Source organism: Camarhynchus parvulus, chromosome 8 (genome assembly GCF_901933205.1).
Source record: "Camarhynchus parvulus chromosome 8, STF_HiC, whole genome shotgun sequence".
Taxonomy (NCBI): domain Eukaryota; kingdom Metazoa; phylum Chordata; class Aves; order Passeriformes; family Thraupidae; genus Camarhynchus; species Camarhynchus parvulus.
Genome location: NC_044578.1, coordinates 27236159 through 27259078, shown reverse-complemented (window position 1 = coordinate 27259078; position 22920 = coordinate 27236159). Strand labels below are relative to the sequence as shown.

The following is a 22920-nucleotide window of genomic DNA, read 5'->3' as shown; positions in this document are numbered from 1 at the left end:
GAAACTGTTGGCTGATGGAACCAAATCCAATGAAACAAGAGGTTGAAATAATCCCAGGCGACTTGCAGAGGGCAGGGGATGAGTGTGAATCAGTCCCAAACAGGATTGGCATCCTATAATGGAAAACCTATAGAGACACAGATGGGATGAAACCATGGGTGCTACCACAGGGGAGATCCTCAAACTCCTGAATCCTTTAAACACTGCCTGGTGGCAGTACAGACCTGCTCTCTGTTACCAGGACACGTGAAACTGGAAAGCAACAAGGGGAAAGCCCCTTGTGATGGCAGAGCTGCATGCAAGGCCACAGAGGGCTGCTGCACAGGCCAGGCTCAGCCTGCTCACACATAACTTAGCCCACAGCAGAACCAGCTGGCCCAATTGCAAAGTGGCTGCTTTACATTATGGTCTGAACAAAGACAGTAGGGAAAAAAAATTAATGGAGAGAATTGGATTGGAAATTAGTAGGAGGCTGGGAGTAAGTTGTGGCAGCTTTGTTAACAAGATTTAAGATGTATTTAATCAGTTGAGTTACCAAACCTTCCCAGGCACAGGTTAATGTTGGGGATGTCTCAGGACTACTTTATCTCCCATATCCTTGTTCCCACATTGGCTGAGAGCATTCAAAACCTCCTCTGCACCTCGAGGAAACAACCACACTGCCTGAACTCAGGATGTGAAATGACAAGAGCAGCATTTTAAACACCGTCCTTCTGCCTTCCAGTCTGTACATGCATCACCCCTGTGAGCACAGGAGGCTCAGGAGTGATGAAAGGGGATGAAAGCAGGACTAGCAAGAAGGGTCAGCAGAGAGGGGCACGGAGGGGCCCTGGAGGGGAGAGCACCGGGGGCCACCTGCGTTTGCCCGCTCAGGCTCCTGCAGAGCCTCACAGGCAGATCCCCCTCTGCGCATCATCTGCGCTGCCGAGCCTCCTCCTGCTGCCAGGGCTCCTCCCGGACACTGCTTTGCACAGGGGCTCAAGAAGATCAGACGCTGAAACCGAGCTGAAACCGCTGAAACTCGCCCAGTTGGAGCCAGCCAGCCCCTTTTTCAGCTTAGGCACAGCCTCTCCCCCACCTCCGTGCCCATCCACAATTTTTCTTATCTGCGGGGCAGGGGGTGGCTCCGGAGGAACATGACACGGGGCTGCAGCAGGGCAGGACCGCCAGGAGCCGACTGAAGCTTTTCTCCCCTCCCTGCTTTTGGAGGCACAACCGTGTTCTTTGTCAGCGCTCCTCACCCTCATGTTCCCCGGCTGGGTCAGAAGCAGATCGCCCCCTCCTCCCCTCGGCCCTCCGTGCCGGCAGACAGCTTTGATCAGGAGTCCCCCTGCTGACATCCCTGTCTTTCCCTCTCCTCCCTCCATCTGGAGGCTGAAACCCTCGGTGAGGGAGCGCTGAGGACCCGATCGCCCCCCCCGCACTAATTACAGCACATCTGGCAGGCAGCAGCCGGGCCGGGGACACCTGATGCCATTTGTGCACAGCCTGTGGCCACGGATCACGGCAGGCAGCTCCGGGAGGGCCGAGCTGTGCCAGCACGGCCCCTGGCAGCATCCTGCCTAAAGCCTAAAGCTGCTTTCTGACCACCAGCACAGCCACCCAGAAAGGAGAGGGCAAGAGATCAGAGCCTCTTCCAGTGCCTAAAGGGGCTCCAAGAGAGCTGGAGAGGGAGGTCTTGTTAAGGGCATGGAGTGACAGGACAAGGGGGCAGAAACTGTCAGAGGGCAGGGTTAGATGGGATTTTGGGAAGAATTTCTTCCCTGTGAGGGTGGTGAGGCCCTGGCAGAGGTTGCCCAGGGAAGCTGTGGCTGCCCCATCCCTGGAAGTGCCAAGGCCAGGTTGGAGAGGGCTTGGAGCAACCTGGGATATTGGAAGGTGTCCCTGCCCGTGGCAGGGGGTGGAACACGATGGCCTTTAAGGTCCCTTCCAACCCAAACCATTCTAGGATTCTGTGATTCAACCGCCGCACAGCAAGAGCAGCTCCCCGTGTCCTGGAGGATGCTGTGCTCCGTCCCAGCACGGAGCACAGGCTGCTCCAGCCCGGGCAGAGGGATGCCCTGGCAGGCAGAGCTTGCCTCCAGAGGGCAGGAAGGAGGAATCGGGCAGCAAAAGCGTTTCGTGCGGGAGGAAACGAGCGGAGCGCTCCGCTCGAGAGCGAGGGGCAGCGCGGGTGGCTCCGCAGGGACCTCTCGGTGCCGGGGCGGCCGCGGGGGCTCGGAAAGGATCGCATAGAGCGCCGAGAGAGCTCCGAGCCCCGGGGGGGCGGCAGCAGCAGGGCGGTGCGAGGGGCAGGCGGGGCGCGGCGGGGCCCGAGGAGCGCCCGGCCCCCATCCCATCCCATCCCATCCCATCCCATCCCATCCCATCCCATCCCCATCCCATCCCCATCCCCATCCCTCCATCCCTCCCCCGCCGAGCGGCCGCGCCGCGGGTCGCCGCCCGCCACCCGGCAGGTTGTAAAGTCATTAACTCCCCCAGCCATGCCGGGCCGCGCTCCGCGGGCCCCGCCGCGCCCGCAGCCGCCGCTGGTGGGGCCGCCGAGCCGCCTCCTCCTCCGCGGCAGCGGCAGCAGCAGCGCGGCATGGCCGCCGCTCCCCGCCGCCTCCTCCTCTCCTCCTCCTCCTCCTCCGCGCCGCCGCCCCCCTCGGTGAGAAGGTAAGCGCCGAGCCGCCCCCCGCGCCCTCCCTCCCTCGCTCCCTCCTGCCTCCCTCCCCTCGGGGAGCCGCGGCGGGGCAGGGACGGACGGAGAGGGCTCCGACCCGCGGCCCCTCGCCCTTCCGCGCAGGTTCCCGAGCTCCGGGATCCCCGCGCTTCCCTCCCGCGCCGCTCGGCAAGGGGGCTCCGTCGCCTGTCCCCCAGGGTGACCCCGAGGAGCAGGCTTTGCCCGCTCGCCGTGCCTGGCACTAACAAAAGGCTGACGGGGGTGTGAGGATGCACCAAGAGGGTCCCAGCATCACCAGAGGGACCACGGGGGCGCGGCGCCTTTCCCCGCATGGGGGCTCGCCCGAAGCTGCCCACCACGTCCATCCCTCCACGTTCGTCCCTAGCAGAAGGTTGGCTCAAGTTTAGGGCTGGAAACAAACAGATTTCCCCCTTCCCCGTCCCCCCCCGCCACTCCGAGCACGGCTTCAGGCAGCTACTTTCCCCACTAACCATGGGGTGCCTGTCCAGGCATCAGCGCCCCGCGCTGCCCTCATCTCTTCTCCACAAAGGACCCCTCGACCTGGCCCTCCTCCCGTGGCACTTGTTTCACCGAGACCCCTGTGCCTGTCCCGTCTCCCTCCCGAGGCCCAGCCGGGGTGAATGGCCCCCGTTCCCGTGGCAGGGCGGGCAGAAATCCGTGCTCCCGGCAGAAATCCCGGCTTCGCGGGGCGCCGGCAGTGCCCCTGCCTCCACGGGTCACTGCCTGCATTGTGCCTCGGCGCTCCCTTTTCCTCGAGGGGAACCCGGCCGGATTTCTCTGCTGCCTAAGGAATTCTGCTCTGCTAAAGGAAGAGGGTTTTGGGTTGTGTTTCCCACCCCCAGACTCATGGCTGGGATAAAGCAATCCCACATGAGCCGTTTTAGACACAGAGAAGACCAGACACTGCAGATTTACTGGGGACAACTCAGGTTTGAGGAGCAACAGTGTCCTCTTTTCTGGGGTTTGTCTTAATTTTGACGCTCAAGTGTCTCATTCCCACTTTGCTTTTACCTCCCTGCCTGTTCTGTTTACCCTGAGCTGCCGGGCTAAGTCAGAAGCTTCAGGCAGAGCAAGCCAGGTCAAGCTAAAAAGATGTGAAATCCTTCATTCGGGACTGAACAGGATGGACTCCTCCATCAGCACGCGTGCACTGCCTGCCCCAGCAGCTGTGTTTGCAGAACACCTCAGACAAGGGCATCCCCAGGCGGGAGGAGGGCTCCCCAGGATAAACACACACCAGCTCTGCCCTGAAGATTCCCTCGCTCCCCACGGAGCACTCTGATCACAGATGATGTGCTGTGAATTGTCCCGGTGGCTGGTACTGATCGTTGTCGGTCTCTAGTTCGAGGCAGCACACAAAATGCTCACTGGGGAACTAACCTGTGGTTCCTCCTGCCCTCCCGTTGTCCATATAAAACATTTTACAAAGAGCGTCAGAAAACCTCAACCCACAGTTTGGGCATGCAACTTCCTTCCTAACTGCATTCAATGCCTCTGCAAAACCTGGTGATAGATGTGCCTCATGTTCACTCCCTGCTCTCCCTGCCCAGTTTGCCATCCTTTCTAGCAGCTTGCCCCAGGATAAGAGCGTTGTCCTGCTTGCAGGGAATGACCTAACCAACTTGGACCCAGTGTTCCGTAATGACGTGCAGCACTTGCCTGTGAACTTTCTGTCATGGCAGGATTATGAACACAACTTGGTAGTTTCTCCACTGACTTCTGTTCACTGCTTTTCTAATTTGCTTTTCATCCGTGCCTCATTACATGTCCAGATTTTTGTTACTTATCTGCTGCAATTCCACATCCTTAACAGGCTTCCATTTTCCTACAGATTACTGTTCTTCCTGATCCCTTAAAAATTATTCTGCATTGCTGGTTTTACCTCAGATACCTGCCCCTATGAAAAACTCCTCAGATACTTTGCTTCAGCTTTTCTAGGGAAAATTTGGGTTTGTGTCTGCTTCCAGTATTGAATCTCTCACACAGACTATTTAGTCTACACAAATAGTGTAAAACAATGTCAGGATGAGAAATAGCTTTATACAAACCCCAATTCTTTTGTGAAACATCGGGGCATAATTGCAACTGCTATTGTTTTTTTCTCAGGGCTCTGGTAGAGAGTATCACCACAGCTTTAGTCAGAGAATGAGATGGGGGAACCCAAACCAGGGGCGTTGCACACGGTCATTCATTCCCAGATAATAATCTGCCATTCATTCCAGGCATTCAGACATCTGAAGCTACTTAGTATTTCAGTAAGTGGTGTGGTTTGCTCTAGAGAGAAGCCCTTCAGTAAAGGGATTGTGGAAATTTTTGGTAGAGGACATACAGTTAACAACCCCAGAAAAGGTCTGGGAAGAATTTATTTCATTTTCAGCTGCTGTTTTGAGTTGTCCTACACGCTCAGACAGGGTTGAGCAGAACATTTTACGACAGCTACTGTGCCCTTCAGTGGTGGCCCAGCCCTCAAGGCTGTAGGGAGAGCTTTTTCCCCCAGCTCCTCTATTAAGGAGGCATGTTTGTGGTCTCTCTTCCCAGACAGCTTTTTTTCCAGGAGCCAGGCTCTAATGAATCTCAAGATTAGGCACAACAATAAGCAACACGGGGGACTGGGCCACCGACACGGTAATTGCAGTCATTCCCAGGTCTCTGGGAAAGCCAGAGCAGCTCTGAGCTGATCCAGGGCATGACAGAGAGGCAGTGGAGAATTTATTTTATCCCTTTAAACTTCAGAAAGGCCGCCTGGAAATCCGATAGGACGTCAGGCCAGGCCCACCCTTCTGTGCAGGGCTGAAGCATTTTTTGCTTGTGGCAGCCTTTGTTTGGCAGGGGGGAGAGGGGAAGCAGCTGCTGGGCCTTGGCTTGGGCAGAGAGAGCTTTCAGTAGCACTGGCTGGGAGAGTGGTGTTCCTGTGATGCTGGCAAGTCTGGAGACAGGCATTTTATCCTGGAAAGGTTCCCTGCAGGTTGGGGCTGCCAGCTCTGCTCCCCCAGCAGAGGGGATGGGAGGGCAGCCCTGCCACGGCCCCCAGCACAGGTGTGCAGGCACAGGAATGCCTTGGTCAGCCTCAGAGAGGAAAAGCTGCAGCTTTGCAACCACCAGGTGCCAAACCACAGGAACCTCGGGGGAATTCTTGTGGGAGCACCTGGCTGAGCTGGAATATGGTGTCTTTTCTAGGGATGGAAATTCTCATCACCCAAGGAATCATGTCTCCTTTAGGCAGAGCCCTTGGCTGGACCCATGTGCATCTCCTGTGCTCTGGTGTTTCTAGCCTGCTCCTTTTCCATGATTCTGCAGCAGAGTGCAAGTTAGAGCAGCTCCAGCATCTCCCACAACCAGGACAGTGCAAAAGAGTTCAAAATTCAGCTCCTTTTATTTCTCCCTCTGTGAGGAGTAGGGGGGTAGGGGGATTCATTTGTCCAGAATTCACTCTTGGGATTTGTTGAGAGGCTTGGGAAGCTGAAGCTAGGAGTTAATCTAATCTGGAGTCTGTCCCACAGTCCTTAATTTATTATCTAGACTTTTGGAAAATGCATATATCTTCAATTAAAAACAAGAACCATTTGTGTGTCGTGGTCAATGCAGACTTCTTTCTGACAATACAATAAATTCAGCAGAGATTGGAACCAGCTGCCCCAGCTCCAAGTACCTGAAGTTCCCACTCCTAGTCCAGGCCTAGGACTCTGATGCAGTCAAGCCATAAGGGACATGGCCAAGGGGACAGCTCAGCATTGTCCTTGCTTACACAAGAAAATAAATGCTCCTAGGGAAGGTCTGGCAAGGGAGCTTGGTCATGGAAAACCTGAGAGCCAAATCAATCCACTTAAAAAGTGATTGATTCCTCCAGCACAGAGAGGAAGCAGGAGCAGGGATTATGGATATGGGAGAACACTTTCTATTAAAAGAACAAATCTCCCTGACCAGCATCTTTCAATAAATCTTCATCCTGTCACTGAGGTGCAGTGCAGAGATGTGCCCTATCCTATTTCTCACAGCAAGAAGCTCACAAAGGCAGGGAAGCTGAGCTCCCCCAAACCTCAGCTGTGCCCCCACATCCCTGATCTCCTTGCACCCAGGCAAAGCACCCCAAGAGCAGGAACCCTGGAAAGGAGCCTGCAGCTTCTCACCACTCCAAACACACAAACTCTGCTTTGTAGCTGGGGTAGATCAACAGAGCAGATTATTTCACTTCACCTTCTCCTCCTGCCCCTTCTCACCTGTTGGGATCACAAGATTCTCAGGGCAGGACTCCCTTGTAGGTTACAGCTACTCCTGGTTTTATCTTCTGTCAGTCTCATGTTTTTATCTCCTGTCCAGGCAGCCCATGTGCCTCATGGAAGGGGTGAGACACCAGCTTTGGTTTTTCCTCCAGCTATGGGAGAATCAATTTTGTGCTGAGCTCTCCTCTCAGACACCAGATAAATCACTGGAATTCTCCTTCCTGACAGCTGTGAAGGGCTCTTCCACCCCAGCCTTGAAATATGTGTCACAAAGCAGCATAGGAGTGGTCAGGGAAAGATTTTAGCTGAAAATCCCTTACAATGAGAGACTTTTGGTTTATTTCCTTGGAATAGTTAGAATTTCCATTTACAGTCTGATAATACACAGCGAGACAAAAATGCTCACAGGAAATTGGTTATGATGATAGTTTGGAAGAACAGAAAAAGGTATTTTTGAAAACATGTCTGTTTCTTTTAATTTCACTTTCCTAATGAGCAGCTCAGCTGCTGGCCACAGCATTTGGTCCCTGTCAGCTCCAGCCAGAACACTGAAGTTACAGCAAAGAGTTTTGTTATCTTGTTTTTGAAATCAGCTATTGCAATCACTGGAGAGCAAAGCATCAGGTAACACAGTGCTTTTTTACAGCAGTTGGCCATCAGAAAGAGGCACTATGCACATTTCAACCATTTAAGTTACAACTGAAAACCATTTGCATAAAGCAGCTGCATCTCCTCTGCCCAGAGGCTGCTCTGTTGGCAGGCTCTGAGGAAACACAAGTTCTCAAGCAGGAATTACACGACAAAAAGAAGAGCACTTTGGCTTTATTACACCCTGAAAGAGCATAAAAGCCAAGAGACAGCCCAAGCAGTGAGCAGAGCACATTTAGAGATGAGCAAACCCTGCAGAGTTTGCTCTCCCATCCATCAGTTCTGCTTTGCAGAGGGTTGTTTACAACAGGACCAACTAAACCCAGCATGTTTTGCTAACAGTAGCACTGATACAACTTCCCTGAGCCCTTGCTTTAAGAAAGCACACTTCACACACACACACAGAGTATTAATTTTTGTCCATTAATATTTGAACACTTGGCATCTTAGCTGGATAAATCCCTTCCAGTCACTGTCCTGTGTTAAACTCAGGGCTGCATTCAACACTACTCACAGCTGTGTTTCACTAAACAGCAGATTAGTTCTTGCACAGGCAAGTTTGCCAAAGTCCCTGGGAGCTTTTAGACCATCAGACACTAAACAGGAAAATACTGCCAGGAAAAAAACCCAACTAAACCATGGAATTGCTTACCTGCTGGGAATTGTGGAGGCACAGCCAGCAGCAGCCTACTGCAAGGACCCTGCTGGGGCCAGAGGAGCTCAGGTTTGCCAAATTTAAAGGCTGAGACCCAGAAAGGTGTGCTGGGAGAGGGAGCATTCCTCCTCTGAACATAGTGGGGTTTGTGGGGAGAGGCTCGGGTTCTGAAGCTCTCTTGAAAATTATTGGGGGATGAGGAGCCTGGATCTGAGCTGCTTTAGTCACAAAGGGAAGGTTTTTCATGGAAATGCAGCTCTGAGGATTGACACCTGTGTACTCCCAGCTTCCCTGCACGGCCAAGAGCTGCAGCTCTTCCTCTTCTCTCCTGAGCCAGGTGTGAGCTGTGCTGGGAGTGATGCTGTGGGGCCAGGCTGCAGCTGCTGTTTCTGCCACACATGTCCAGCCCTACAGCCCTTCTCCATCCCATGAGATCCCAAGGCATCCTGCTTCCCATGTAGGACTCAGTCCTGGAGGGAAGATTTAATTTTGAGATCCTGGTGTGGCCCCAGAGGACTCAGACTCTGAGTTTGTCCCACTGCTGGGCCTTCAGGAGGCACCCAGGTGACAGGACAGCTGCCTTTGGTGGTGAGGAGCCAGGTTCTCCAGCTAACAATGCTCTGTTTCTGTCAGGACAGTAGTGAGGCAGCAGATGGAGCTGGCAGCTGGGATGAAGAAGTCACCAAGTGGTGGGGAGAGTGGAGCTCCTGGTCCACCTGCTCGCGGTCCTGCGGAGGGGGAGTGGCGTCCCGGGAGAGGCACTGCCTGACACAGAGGTGAGCTGGGGCCAGCCTGAGCCCCTGGCCAGGGCAGTGGGGTGCCCCAGAGCTGTGCTTTGGGGCTGAACCTCCTGGGCTCGCAGGGTCAGCCATTCCCTCGTCTGTGGCCTCTGGGAAAGGAAGGCAGCTGTTGTGCGTGGGCAGCGGTGACAGGAGAAGCACGCTGCAGTGGGCAGGGGACAGGCTCCCCATGGCACCCACTCAGCTTGACTTATCTGATGGGGAGCAAGGGGTTGGTCCTCTCTTGGAGTCCTGAAGATGACAGGGTTATGGGCTGGCCCTGTTCCTCTCCTTTCCCTCACAGACCTTCACTGCCATGGCTGCTGTGGCCGGTTCCTGTGCTCGGGATGTGGGCACATACTGCCAGACACCTTATGGGGACTTGATTTACTGCTGCCAGCAGCCAGCTCAACCACATCTCAGCAATTTCCCTCTTTATTCCCTGCAGAGCTGGCAAGTTTTTTTCCCCTCTGTCATTTATCTGGCTGTCACCTGGCAGCATCTGCATTTGTCCCCTGCAGCTGTAACAGTGCTGGGATCAGTGGGGTTGGGGAGAGCAGGGGAACTGCAGCTGCCTGAACTTCTGCTGCCCTCTCTGGGCTACCTTGCCATCAATTCCCCCTCCTCCTCATCCTCCAGCAGCTCTGTGCCCTGCTGCCCCAGGCTGGTGGCTGTTAATGAGAGCAGGCACCCTGCAGCACAGCCAGCTTTCCCTTCTGCATGAATGCACTCCTGAGCAGAGCAACTCAGACCAGGGCCCCCGGCCTGCCCTCCTCCCTGCAGCAGAAAACTTCTTTTTGGTGAGCTGGCTGGCAGCATGGTGAAGGTCCAGATGTGCTGTGGGACCTTCCCTCTGGCTGTGGCCTCCCTGGATGTCTCTGCTGCTGCTGCTCCTCTCCAGCACCCTGGGAAAGCAGTGGGGAACAGCATGGGGAGGGAGCCTGGGGCTGTCCTGCACCCCCACAGCCAGAGCAGCCCTTCTGCCCCTTGCCTGCTTCCAGAAGAGAGATTTTTCTCTCCATTTGATGCCAGCTCTATCCTTGACTCCACAGCTGGGGAGGGAATGGTTTGCTGTGGTGTTTTAGTCCAGGGATCAAATCTGAATTAAAAAAATAAAGAGAAATCCCAGTCCAAAGATTTCTGCAGCTTTAAGGTGAATTGCTTAAGTGTCAGCCAGGTATGGCCATGAAATAATTTCTGCCTGAGTCTGCAGGAAGCCTCTGCTTCTGAAAGGCATGGTACTTTTGAAGTCTTACTGCAAATTTAGGCTCTGCCTGTGTCATGTAAAGCATTGCTCTGGAGGGACAGCTGCAGCACCTCCAGCCAGGCCAGCCTGAATGTGCTTGTGGTGTTCTTGTAGCCTCAGTTCCCAGTGCTGTTTACACATTGTCTGCTGCAGATCTTTACACATTGCCTAAATTATTGTGCAGATCATTACTGCATTGCCTTAACCTGTGCTCTCAGCCACTCTCCATATATCTGCACAACTTTCAAGAATTATTTCTGTCTTTGCATCAGCCCAGTATCTCCTGGATAGCTCATGCTGGCCAGAGTGAAAGATTCAAGTGTTGAGAAATTCCTCTGGTTTTGGCGCATCACCTGTCCAAGCCTTCTCTGATAATCTGTTGGGGTGGCCAGTGCCCCTGACAGGCACATCTCTGCCCATTGCACAGTGGATTCTGAAATCACCTCCCCCGGTCACTGCAAATCCTGGGCACATCCATAGGAGTGATGGACCATCGGGTTCTATTGTCTTTTGGTCACATCAGCCCTTCTGGAGCTCAGAGCTGAAGGGACACAGGGGTGCCAATACTGCAATTGCTCCCTGTCTGCTCAACCTACCCCAAAACAAGAACAGCCTAAAATCACAGCCAACCTAAAAGCTCTGAAGATGTGTTTCAGAGGAGATGTTGGCCAGTGTAGATCCAGAAAGCTCTGCTCTGGTGAAACACCTGCCTTATTCCTCCCACTTAAGTGAGGCTTGACTCCTGTGTCATCCTCAGTACCTGGGTATTCACAGACCTCCAGCTCACGTCAGGAAACTTCTGCTTTTCAGGCTCCAGATGCCCCAGGGAACAAACAGCACCATGTGTGTTGGTCAAGCCAAGCACTACCAACTGTGCCAGCAGCAGGTGGGAACCACTTCCAGTCCTGCCTGGTCCTTACTGGGGGTGTGGGACTCAGGGGGTCCTACTTGGAGCTGCAAAATCACCAGCACTGGGGGTGGGATTGGTCCCTCAGGATGGAGAGAAGGGATACGATCCTCTCCTGGGGTGGTGTGCCTTTGAGGATGTGGGAGATGGGCTCTGTTCTTTGGGACAAAAGGATGTAAAAGCATATTTGTTGTGGGGTGAGGGGAGGGATGAAGTTTTTCCAGTGTGCTTTTCTTGTTGCTGCTTTTCCCCTTGCTGGAAGGAATTTTTGCAGGGCTGTTAAATGCAGCTGTTTGACAGGCCCTTGGCAATGAAGGCCTGGCCTTTCTGCCCCTCTTAGGGGACCTCCAAGCCCATCACCAATTCCTTCCAGGGTGGACAGGGCATTTTCATCCTGCAAGGATGGAGCAGGGACAAGCAGCTGTCACAAGAATGGCTGTGAGATAGGGAGCTTTTTGATTGCATTTATTCCCTCCATAGCCCTGCCCAGCCAACACAGCAAGCTTCAAGCAGCAGCAGTGCTCCAGCTTCAATGCCAAAGCCTTTGGGAAGCACTATTACCACTGGATGCCCCTCTATCCAGGTGGGTTTTCACAACTTCACACCGTGGTGAGGGTCAGAAAACACCCACAGGATCTTCTTGGGCACAGAAAAGTGAAGTCCAAGGGGACAAGGGATGGATGCTCCTGGCTGCTCTGGGTTGCTCTGAACAGGCTGCTCCTCCATTTCCCACACAGTGACTTCACATGGGTGTCCAGCTGTCCCTTGAGGCCCAGACTGAGTTCACCTAAGGTATTACCCTGTTTCTGGACTCACCTGTTTTTCCATTAGCTGCCAAAGGGACATGGAACATTTGCACCTGCAGCTGCTCAGGTGACTGGGCAGAGCTGGCCACCAGCCCACACAGTCAGTGCCCCTCCTACAGCCCTTTCTTTGCTCCTCTGCATTTATGTGTGGCCTGGGATCTGCTGATGCACATTCCCATGTTGGGCACAGTGATGGCACTACAAGGGCATGGCAAGGAAGAGGGTTTGCCGGCAGGAAATATTTCTGCTTGGCACGGTCCCCAGTGCAGCCTCACACCGTGACCCCTTCGCTGCTGTAAAATCCGTGGCCTTGGGGTGTCATTGCAAGTGGCAGGAACATCCAGGGTGACATCAAACCATCAGCAGGGAAAGGGGAAGGTCCCCCTTGAGCTGCCCTGGTGACCCTGTGCCTCTGTCCCTGCAGATGACTACACCAGTATCTCCAACAAGCCCTGCGACCTCCAGTGCACCACCCGCAGTGGAGAGAGGCAGCTGATGGCCCGAGCACAGGATGGTACCTTCTGCAAGGACAGGACCTACCAAGGGGTCTGCATCAATGGGAAGTGTGAGGTGAGGCCCTGGCAGGAAGCAGTAGAGAAATTGGGATTTTACTTGCATGGCTGGACCTCCTGGTCATCGCAAAGCCAAGGGGAATTGAAACAATTGAAACAGAGGCCTCGCATTGGATTCATTCATTACTACCCCCAGAACCGCCCCAAAAGAGCACACAGGGAAAGACCCTGCCCCTGTGGAGATAAGCTGGCCCAGGAAACCCTCTCTTGTTTTGTCCTTTGCAGCCAGTTGGGTGCGATGGGAGCCTGTACTCACCCCGGACCATGGACAGATGCAGGGTGTGTGGAGGGGACGGCAGCACTTGCCACCGTGTCTCGGGCACCTTCCGAAAGGCAATCTCACAGATAGGTACTCCCTGCTACCAGTCTGGAGACTTCCCCTGCTACTTCTCACCACCAGCTGGCATGGAGGGGGACTGGCTTGAACGTGGGTAGGAGCTTTCCCAGCTGCTTGGTAGACAAAGTTGAGGAGTGCCACCAGCCCTGCTTAAACGCCTGTGTTTTGTCCTTCTCACTTAATCATCAGAGGAGATTGGTTTGATGTGCTCTATATTAGGCTGGTAAGGTTTCCCTTCACCTGTTCAGAATAGGAAGCAGCTGGGGATCTATTTGTTCCTATTGATTTTGGCATCTCGCCCACCTCAGATAATGTGAAGAGATCAATGAATCTTCTTTTATTTGTGCTACGTGTTCATCTGAAACCTAAGCTATGATGAGGGTCACAGCATTTTTTTCAACCTGCATTTAATCTCCTGCTTTCCCCAGTTCTGTGGCTGGCACAGCTGAGGGACAAACCCCTCTGAAATAGGGCTGAGGTTCCCTGCAGCCTGGTGGCCCTGTCCTCCAGCCACAGGAGGAATGGACTGTGGTATGCTCATTAGTAATTAACGAACTGTGGTTTGAGGATGTTTTGGAACAGCATTTCACACTGATGTTGTTTCACTAGTTTGCCTCCCTCCCTACAAACAGCAGCCTAGAAAAGCACTCAGGCCCCTTTCCAGGGCAGGGGTAATGGTCTTACCCCCTATAGCAGTATGGGTACAGTTTTGGGCTCCCATTCCAGCCCTCATAATATCTTACAGAACAGACAGGACCTGCGCTTCCAGCGGGAAAGACAAACTGCCAAACCATGCAACTTTAAAAGGCTCTTATTTCCTCTCCCTTTAAAGGTCAATTTTTATGTTACTCCTGAGACAAATTCCATGGAGTCGGGAGCTGAGGGGACCTATGCTCTTTTTCCACCCTCTGTTCAGCATCAGCCCTGATCACTACTAAGCTTTTTTTCTGTGCTCCTGCCAGAAAGAGTGTGAAAGCATCCACACCCCCAAAGCCAGACTGTTTCCTTGTGCAGTTCCTTCCCAACTCCAAACCCAGCAGTGCTCAGACTGACATCCGTAATGGTGATCTGTTAATGGGATTGCAGAGGAGATCTGGGATGAGAGCTCACAGACTGGTGCCACGTGCATTTAGGTCCTTGGCACCCTGCTCCTGAAGGGCAGTGCTGCCTCCCTATAAACACACTTGAGCCATGAGCTTCTTTTCCCACCCAGACCTTTTTATTCTGCCCTGGGGGTCTCCTCACGCTCTGTTCTGTTCCTCAGGTTATGTGTTCATCACCAACATCCCTGCTGGTGCCACAGACATCCTCATCATTGAGCGCAGGAAAACAGAAAACATCCTGGGTGAGCAGAGGAGCTGGATGGGTGTGGAGACCCCAGTTCAGCTGCCTGGGAGCTGGGAGGAGGCTCTCTGCACTCCCACCTATGCTGTGAGAGAGCTACTGAGAGCATTCCCTCCAGGGTAGCTACATGGGAGCTTCATCTCTCCAAAAACCAAGGCCACCACATCTCAGGAGAGACATTTGGAACCCAAGTTTGCTATGGGCAGGGCCTGGGGTTCTGTTTCTGCTGGGCTTTCCTCATTTGTGGGCTCTTTGCTCTCCTCGGTGCCAGAGCTCTGCAGAACGTCCCATTTGTCTGTTTTCTCTCTCTTTGAAGCACTTGCTGACGAATCTGGACATTTCTTCTTCAACGGCAACTCTGCCATTGACAACCCTCAGAACTTCAGGGTGGCCGGCACCGTCTTCAAGTACCGGCGGCCCTCGAGCCTGAACTCGGATGGGCTGGAGTACATCATAGCTCACGGGCCCACTAACCAGTCTCTGAATGCCATGGTATGTGGGGAACCAGCTTTAGGCTTACCTGTCTCCCTCAGATAACAGGAATATAACCTTCTTCCCAAGTCAAACCTGGGTGTAGGGGGTTGAGGAAGCCAGACAGGTGGGTGGGGCTTTCCTTTTGGATTTATGAGGATGCTGTCTTCTCTTAACAACCATCACCAAATAGATGTGGCTAGAAAAGGCTTTTGGGAAATTCATACCCTTAAAATAAAAGCAGTTTTGTTTTCTTTCCCTGTTTCCTCCAGTACTATAACTTTAATGGCAAAATGCCTCACATAACTTACGACTACACTGTGCCACGGACACCGCCTCTCCGGACTGCAGCCCCTGCTCTTGCCAGGCCTCTCTACCACCACCTACCAGTGACCAGCCAGAGCCATCCCATTCCAGCCAACTCCAGAGCTGCCCAGACAGACTTCAATGCCACGTGGCTCTCCCTGTCACCAGATGACACCAGTGAACAGCTTCCTCTAAGGGAAGGGCAAGAAGATTTAGACTTTGGTCCCCCGCACTTCTTCCAGACCAACTCCACCAGTCAGACCCAGGACTGGGGCTGGGAACAAAGTGAAGAGAAGGAGAAGTACGACTTTCAGATCAGACAGGTCTACCATGCAAACACAGCAGGAGAGGAAGAGGAGGAGGAAGCAGCAGCAGTTGGTGGAGAAACAGAGTTGGGTTGGTTGCTTTGTTTTTCCTTCCCCTGTTGTATTGACTGGAAGCATTCTGTAGTGGTCTTCTTGAAATCTCAGGTGGCTTTAGCATCAGGGTGAACAGGAGGGAAGGATGGTAAATAGTGGGGTGGAGGCTGTCAGGGAGCAGCAAGGGCCAGTAGCTCTGTGAGGGAAGGGGACGCTGTGAGAGGGAGGCCGCAGTGAGGAGGTGTTAGGTCATAGGTTGGACTTGATGATCTCAAAGGTCTTTTCCAATCTGTTCATTCTGTGGTTCTGTGATCCTGTAATATGGATTAGGCAGAGCACTCAGGGCCTGAGCTTGGCAGGCAGGGCAGTGACAGCAACAGGGCCTGGCAACAGTCCAGGGATCATCAGGGGACAGCAAGGGGACAAGTCATACCCGAGGTTGATCTGGGAAAGCCATACAACAATTCAGGAACAAAGAACATGTGTAACATTGTGCAACCCAGGACTGAAGGCCCAGACTGGAGCTTAAATGGGGCTCCAGAGTAGCGGGCAGACAGAGTGAAGGCTTGGCCTGGGTAAAGCCTACTGATGCTCCCTGGTAGAAATCTTTGATTTTTATGCTGAACACTGAATGTTTTTTACCTTGTTAAATGCCACACACTGAAATACAAGCCATTCCATATAGTCAAAGGATGTATCTTAATCCCAGCTCTCAGGTTCAACCAAATCTCCATCAGCACAGCTGTGCCCTACAGCATGAGGAGACCTGAGCTGTCGGAGAAGAGCCGTGGGACGTCCTCCAGGCTCCGTCTCTTCAGGCGCCTCTGTCACCGAGACCCCCACAACGCCGCCTTCTGCAGGGAGCTGCAGCCCCTGGCAGCCAGGCTGGCCCCCAGGAACTCCACAGCCAGGCTCTGGCCCCACTGGCCACAGGGCCTCCACAGAGCCCTGGCTCGCAAGAACTCGCTGGAGGACCTGAAGGTGGAGGTGTTTGCTGGGAGCCAGGGGGAAGCAGCCAACTCCAGCACGATGGCATCTGTGCAGAGCCCTCTGCTCGGGGCCAGCCCCACCACCAACACCAGCCAGGCAGAGCCCCTGCGAGCCCCTGGCACTGAAAGGTGGCACCTCATTTCCTGGGCATGGTTGGCTGGGGAGGGAGGGCCAAGCCAGTCCCCTGCTGTCCTTGATGTCCCCACTCACCAGTGTCTATCCATGGAAGCTGCTGTAGGTGCTTCCTCCAAGGACTGGTTGTTACAACTGGCCTGACACGGAGCTCCCGGCACATATTTCAGGGTCCATTTAAGTGGTGCTGAAGGACCTGGTGTGGCTGTAAACAAGGCCAGGAATCCCCAGCATGTCACATATCCACCATCATGTCACACCCTTCCTGTCCCATTCCTCTGGGCACATAAGCTTCTGAACCTTCTGTAAACATCTGGCAGGAGACTGAGGACCAGCTTTTAAATATTTCTGGCAAGCCACATATGAACTCTCCCCACCACAGTATATGAGAGGGACCTTGCTTGAGCTTCCCTTTCCAACTCAAATCATGCCTAGAGGCAAGGTACAAGCTGAGGCTGAGGGCACCCCCATGGCTGGCAAACCATGATATACACAAGACTCACTATGAGTGATGCTTCCTCCTTGCTAGTTGAATTTGGGAGGTGGATCAAGGCTTTGCACTCTCTGCTCATCAGTGGTCTGCCTTGCCCAAGGTGAGGGAAATGGAAAGCAGAAACACTGGCTTTCTTTCCATCTTCAAAGACAGCAAGGAGGAATTTCCCTATATTTCATGTTTGCAGCAATTCTTTTCGTTTTTAGCTCACACCACCTCCTTTTTCCACAGCAATGAGTTTGATGTGAGCCCCGTGGGCCACGACGACATCAGCTTGGCTGACATGTATCGGTGGAAAGTCTCAGCTTATGCCCCCTGCAGCTCCACCTGCACTTCAGGTAGGTTTGGCTTCAGGTGACTGATCATGTGAAGTCCTTTTGGGCTGTTGAGGGAGAGAATCCTGGTATTTCTTTATATGACAGGGAGAGTTTCAGATGCAGTGAGCACTCCAGCTGTTTAATGCTGGTGGGAGGAGGCTCTTGGCTCTGATGGAGCTCGGCTGAGGGTGTTGCTGGCCCAGCAGGTATCAGCACCTCCTATGCCATGTGTGTGCGCTATGATGGAGTGGAAGTGGATGAATCCTACTGTGACGCCCTGACCCGACCAGAACCTACCCACGAATTTTGCACAGGGAGAGACTGCCAGCCTAGGTGAGTGGAAGTGACATCAGCTGTCCACAGAGAGATATCTTTCTAAGGATCACTTTCTGCTCAAGGCATGCAGCCATTTTTGGGCTGAAAGGTACACTTAAACTAAGAAGACCTCATATCCCCTTGTAAGCAAAAAGAGGGGAAGAATTTGGGACCCGAATTGCCTGCTAAAGGCCAGCACCACATTTACTCAGATGCGATGAGCAGAGCCACAGCAGCAGCTGCTGGGTGAGGGAGCCCTGGGTGTGCAGCCCTGTGTTTCTGCCACCCCATGCCCCTGGTCCCCCTTACCTGGGTGTTCCTTTGTGCTTTCTCTGCTCGTGGAGGTGGGAGACCAGCCGGTGGAGCGAGTGCTCCCGGACCTGCGGCGAGGGCTCCCAGTACCGCACCGTGCGCTGCTGGAAGATGCTGGCACCGGGCTTTGACAGCTCTGTCTACGATGATCTCTGCGAGGCAGCGGGGCTGGCCAGGCCCATGGAGAGGAAAGCCTGCAAGAACAAGGCCTGTGGGCCCCAGTGGGAGCTCTCCGAGTGGTCTGAGGTAGGCTTTGCTCCCAGAGCTGAGTTCCAGGGCTGGGGGGTGGCTGGAGGAAGGTGGCTGGCAGGTGTTGGGTGCTGAGGAAGCCCCTGGCCAACTCCACCCTGGTTCCCCACAAGGAGTGCCTTTATGTGTAGCTGCCCTGTTCTGGCACTGCTCAGCAGACAAAGTCCATCACAAAACATTCTTTCTAAGGTCAGTTCTAAAGCAGAACAATGAGCAAGTGAAAGCCCTGCCAGCAAGAAGCTTCCTCTTCTGGAGGATCCAAACTGAGGTACAATTGGGAAACAGTACCATGGAGATACAAAAAAAACCTAAAAGCCCATTGCAGTCCCTTTGACTGACTGCTCTGGTTGTGGCCCAGTGACTTTGAACAGCAGTTTAAGCATCAGCCCATTGATGTGTTGAAGCTCTAGGTCCCAAAATAAATGAGCAGCAAAGGTAGAGGCGGACACAGAGGCAGACACACCTTTTTTTGTCCCTGCTGGGGCCCTTCCCCTCCCTCCTAGAGCAGCAGGAGGGAAACAGGAGGCGGCACAGCCGCCTCCCCATCCCTGCTCTGTGCTCTGAGCGCCGGGGCTGACTCGCTGTGTCCCTTGCAGTGCTCGGCGCGGTGCGGCACGGCGGGGACCATGAAACGCGAGGTGCGCTGCTCCGTGGAAGCTCCGCTGTGTGACGAGTCCCGCAAGCCCAGCAGCGAGAGGGAGTGCACGGGCCCGCCCTGCGACCGCCGCTGGACCGCCTCCGACTGGGGCCCCGTGAGTCCGGCTGCGCTGCGCCCCTGGCACCCCGCGCTGCGCTGCAGGGTGGGAGCGGCTGGGCGGATCTGCTGCAGATCTCTGTCGGCTCTCTTCGGGCAGGGCCAAGCTACGGAAACCAAACCTCTCGTTTTGGCTCTCCTTGCTGTCTATTTTGGTTAACTGTGCGCTGGGCTCTAGTCAATAATCTGGGAAGCTCACGGCACCTGGAGAAGGGAAGCCCGTGACTAAATGAACCTCTTAAAGCCCCTTGGGATCCAGTGCAACAGTCCCAGTGTCAGGGCTGGACTCTGGACTCAACTCTACTGGCACCCCCAACCCTGACCTGTCCAATTCCCTGCTTTCTGATGTGTCTAAATGCCTTTTGCTCTCCAAGTGCTCAGGTTCATGTGGCGAGGGGCGCATGAGCCGCTTCATCGCGTGTCGCAACCTGGAGGGCAAGGTGATCTCCAGCTCGCAATGTGACCCGGCCACCAAGCCCCTGGCTGTCCACCCGTGTGGAGACAAGAACTGCCCCGCACACTGGCTGGAGCAGGAGTGGGAGCAGGTAAAGCCAAACCCAGCCCTGCATCCTCAGAGCTCCTTTCCACCCCATATCCCACAGGATGTGGTGGGAGCTTGGTTCCCTTGGCAGAGCACAGCTCTACCTCCACACATGGATCTGTATTCTTGTCCCAGCTCCTTTGAGAAAGAAGGAGGGAAGGAGTAGTGAATATCCCAGCTTGTCCCTACCGTACGCCGCAAAACCCCCAAAGTTTGTGGCATTTGCTGCCTTCCCAAGGAGCTCCACGGGAGGGCAGCAAGACCTTGAGGAAACTGCTCTCCCACCTGGCTTCTCAGCAGAGCCGTGTTCACTCACCCCCACAGAGGACACGAGTTTCCCCACAGTAAAGAGAAAGTCTGAACAAAACCACTTTCATCTCTGATAAGTAACAGCTGGAGGTAAACCTGAACCACAGCCCAGATCCCTGTGCTGAAACTCACATCCAGCCCACAACAGTGTACTTGCTTCAGGGATTACAGTCCAGTGAACGTGGTCCAGGTGCTCTGTTCCACCCAACACTCAGTCTCTGCACATCTTTTTACTCCCTTTCTGTTGCTCAAGGCCAAAAGACTTCATGCTTTGCCAAACATGCTGATCCAAATCCCAGAGTATCCCAAGAAACACATTGAGTCAGTTGTGAGGCTTGGGCTTTTTCTTTGAAGTCTTGAGCTAAACAGGGATCCATATAGCACTAAGGAAGAATTCTAGGAAATAAGGGAAGCAGCCAAGCCCTCTTCCCTGCAATCATGGCTAAGCCTCTCTTATCACTTTGCTCCCTTTATAGCTGCTGACTGCATTCAGCTGAGCCTCCTCCAGCACCAGTAACAAGCACAGGCTGGTTAAACCTGGCAGTTCTGTAGCCCTCCATGTGGGTCACACACAGTCCTGAAGTGCCATTTTCAGCTGTGACCCGGCTGTGAAACTCATCAGAGCTCTGAAAGACCAGCTGAGCTCCCCACCTTTGCCTATGCCAGCTTCTCTGCTGTGTTCTCTCCACTGATGAGCTCTGAGTTTTCAGGATGACTAAGGGCAGATGCAAGCCAGTTGTGCTGGCCCTGCTGTGGTGAAAAAGGACTCAAAGCAGTGAAATCTCAAACTGGCAACTGCCTGCATGGGCATCAGGGAGCAGATCCTGCCTCCTGCTGCTTTTCCTGGTGGTGTCCTGAGGGAGAGAGCCCTCCCAGCTCAGCCTGCATAGCTCTGGGTTCAGCAGTTGTCTGTGCACATCACCTGCACTGCACCACTTGGGTCCCCTTGGGCCCACAGAAAGCTTGGCAGTACTCCAAGATGTAGGTTGCTACATGCATTTGCTATCTGGATTTTCAGAGCAGAGCTGCACATAAAATAAGACAGGAACAACCTCTTGCAGTCTTAGCTTGACCGCTCCAGGCGCCCTGCGGTAGCTGCTCTCGAGGCCAGCCAAGGTGAGCTCAGCTGAACACTGATTACCAGCATCTGTCCCTGCTCCCTGGGAAATCTGGAGACACCCCCTGCTCCTGTGGCCTGGCCAGCACGTCCCTCTGTTAGACTGGTGTTAGCACAGGCATTAAGCCTTCCTTCTGAGCAGAATGCCCTTTTGCTGGAGCTGGAGCATCGTTTGTCACCAGGCTGCTCTGTTCCCTCGCAGTGTGACGCCAGCTGTGGGCGAGGGGTGAAGACCCGGCTGGTGCTGTGCGTGGGCCTGGAGAACGGGCTGTACAGGGAGTACCCTGAGAAACGCTGTGAGACCTCTCCAAAGCCTGAGGAACAAGCTGTCTGCTTCAGGAGGCCGTGTTCAACGTGGTTCACCACCTCCTGGTCCCAGGTAGGGCCGGGGATGAGGGGGAAGGGACAGGGGAGGCCTCGGAGCCCTGGTGGGTGGAGCAGGATCTGTGCTGAGGCTCTCTGGCAGCCTGCTCTGCCAAGGATCTGCCAAGTCTGGATGGGACCCCAAGTTCTGCTCTGCCATGGATCTGTCAAGTGTTGATGGGATCCCAAATTCTGCTCCTCTGCAGAACAGGCAGCAGGATGAGAGACTCACACACAGGCTGGACAAAATCTTGGAGCATGGGGGTTATTGCCTCAAGAAGAGCATGCACCACACTCCAAGCATACAGGATACACGTGTCTCCTCTACTCCCAGAAGTTTATGTTTTGTCGTTCCCTCTTTCCCTTAGTAGTAACTGGTGAACATTTAGGGTATGGGAAGACTGGGGAGCTGTGTCTGGCTTATAGCAGCCATTTTCTCAATTTTCTGTCACAGCATCAACGCTACAAACAAAAATGGAGCTGCATTCCATTGTGAGCTGCAGCAAAGAGATGAAAAGCAAACTCTCCCTTGTTCTGCCCCAACCCCAACTCATGGATGCTTTCCTCCAGCAAAAAAAAAAAAAAGGGAGAGTAAGTTTGAGATCAGTGTGGCATTTGACCCAAACCTCCTCAAGACCAGGGATCCAAAGCAGAGATGGGGAGACCTCAGTAGAGCAAAGAACTTGGGAGCTGTCGAAAAGCAGAAAATGCCTCTCATGTTCTCTGTGCTGTTTCTTGACCCTGACAGTGCAGCAAGACGTGTGGTGCTGGTGTGCGACTGCGGGAGGTGAAGTGCTACCAGGGGGAAGCGCTGGCTCAGGGCTGTGACCCCGCTGCCAAGCCAGAGGCCAGGCAGACGTGCCAACTCCAGCCGTGCCCCACGGAGGCACCAGGTACATCTGGGAGGGCAGAGAGGTGGAGGAGCCCTTGGCTTTGTCCCTGATGTCCCTGCTGGGGAAGCACATCTCCTTTGTAACCCCTTCTGTGTGTGCTTCTGCTCCCCAGAAGATGCCTGTGAAGACAAAGCGACGGCCAATTGCGTGCTGGTGCTGAAGGTGAAGCTGTGCTCACACTGGTACTACAGGAAGGCCTGCTGCTGGTCCTGTCGCCTCAAGTCATCCTGAGCGCTGCCAGGCCCTATTTTCCTTCCAAGTTCAGGGGCAGCAGCCCCCTCAAGCCAGACTTTCCACTTGAAGCCACCCCACTTGGCCTGGCTGTGGAACCAGTCCCTGTAGAGCAGCCTGCTCAACGAGGAATGATTTTTATGACTTAGTCATCACTGTTCCCTCTCCACTGAGAGGGTTTTACACAAGACAAACCATCAGTGCCTAGAAAGCTACTGAGGAGTGAGTTGGGAGAGCCCGTCCCTGCTGTCACCATGTCCGAGGGCGCCGAGGCCAGCCTGCAGCAGGGCAGGGACAGCAGCATCCCTCTGCTCTGCCCTGCAGGCTTCCTACTACAAGGGCAACAGCCAAAACACACCAAAAATTGTGTCACAATAAAGAGATAAACTATAAAACTGTGGATTTGGGATGCATGTGCCTAGCCAGAGCCAAGGGAGGAGCAGGGGACACAAGAGGAGCAAAAGCAGGAGCAGGAAGGGTGGGGAGGAAAAATCCTTGCATCAGTAGAGCTTCCAGGCAGCACTGGATAAAGCCCTTTTGGTGGTGCCTGCCAAGAGAACAGAAACCA

At 54.0% G+C, this 22920-nt stretch overlaps 1 protein-coding gene across 1 annotated transcript; it reads left to right on the top strand.

Annotated features, from left to right (window-relative positions):
• Positions 1-2483: 2483 nt before the first annotated feature.
• Positions 2484-22705, top strand: LOC115906084 (ADAMTS-like protein 2). Its single transcript, XM_030952968.1, has 19 exons — positions 2484-2531; positions 4237-4324; positions 8763-8985; positions 11045-11120; positions 11622-11724; positions 12372-12517; positions 12745-12868; positions 14121-14201; positions 14517-14692; positions 14944-15373; positions 16046-16454; positions 17183-17289; positions 17475-17601; positions 17928-18141; positions 18741-18896; positions 19273-19443; positions 21068-21244; positions 21977-22121; positions 22234-22705. Exons 1-19 carry the CDS (start codon positions 2484-2486, stop codon positions 22350-22352), a joined length of 3120 nt encoding a protein of 1039 aa, XP_030808828.1. The 3' UTR covers positions 22353-22705.
• Positions 22706-22920: the final 215 nt, after the last annotated feature.

Coding starts and splice junctions, on each gene's coding strand:
- LOC115906084 (XM_030952968.1), top strand. CDS start 2,484: ATGCCGGGCCGCGCTCCGCGGGCCCCGCCGCGCCCGCAGCCGCCGCTG. Junction 11,725..12,371: donor CTGGATGCCCCTCTATCCAG/GTGGGTTTTCAC, acceptor CTGTCCCTGCAG/ATGACTACACCAGTATCTCC. Junction 12,518..12,744: donor GCATCAATGGGAAGTGTGAG/GTGAGGCCCTGG, acceptor TGTCCTTTGCAG/CCAGTTGGGTGCGATGGGAG.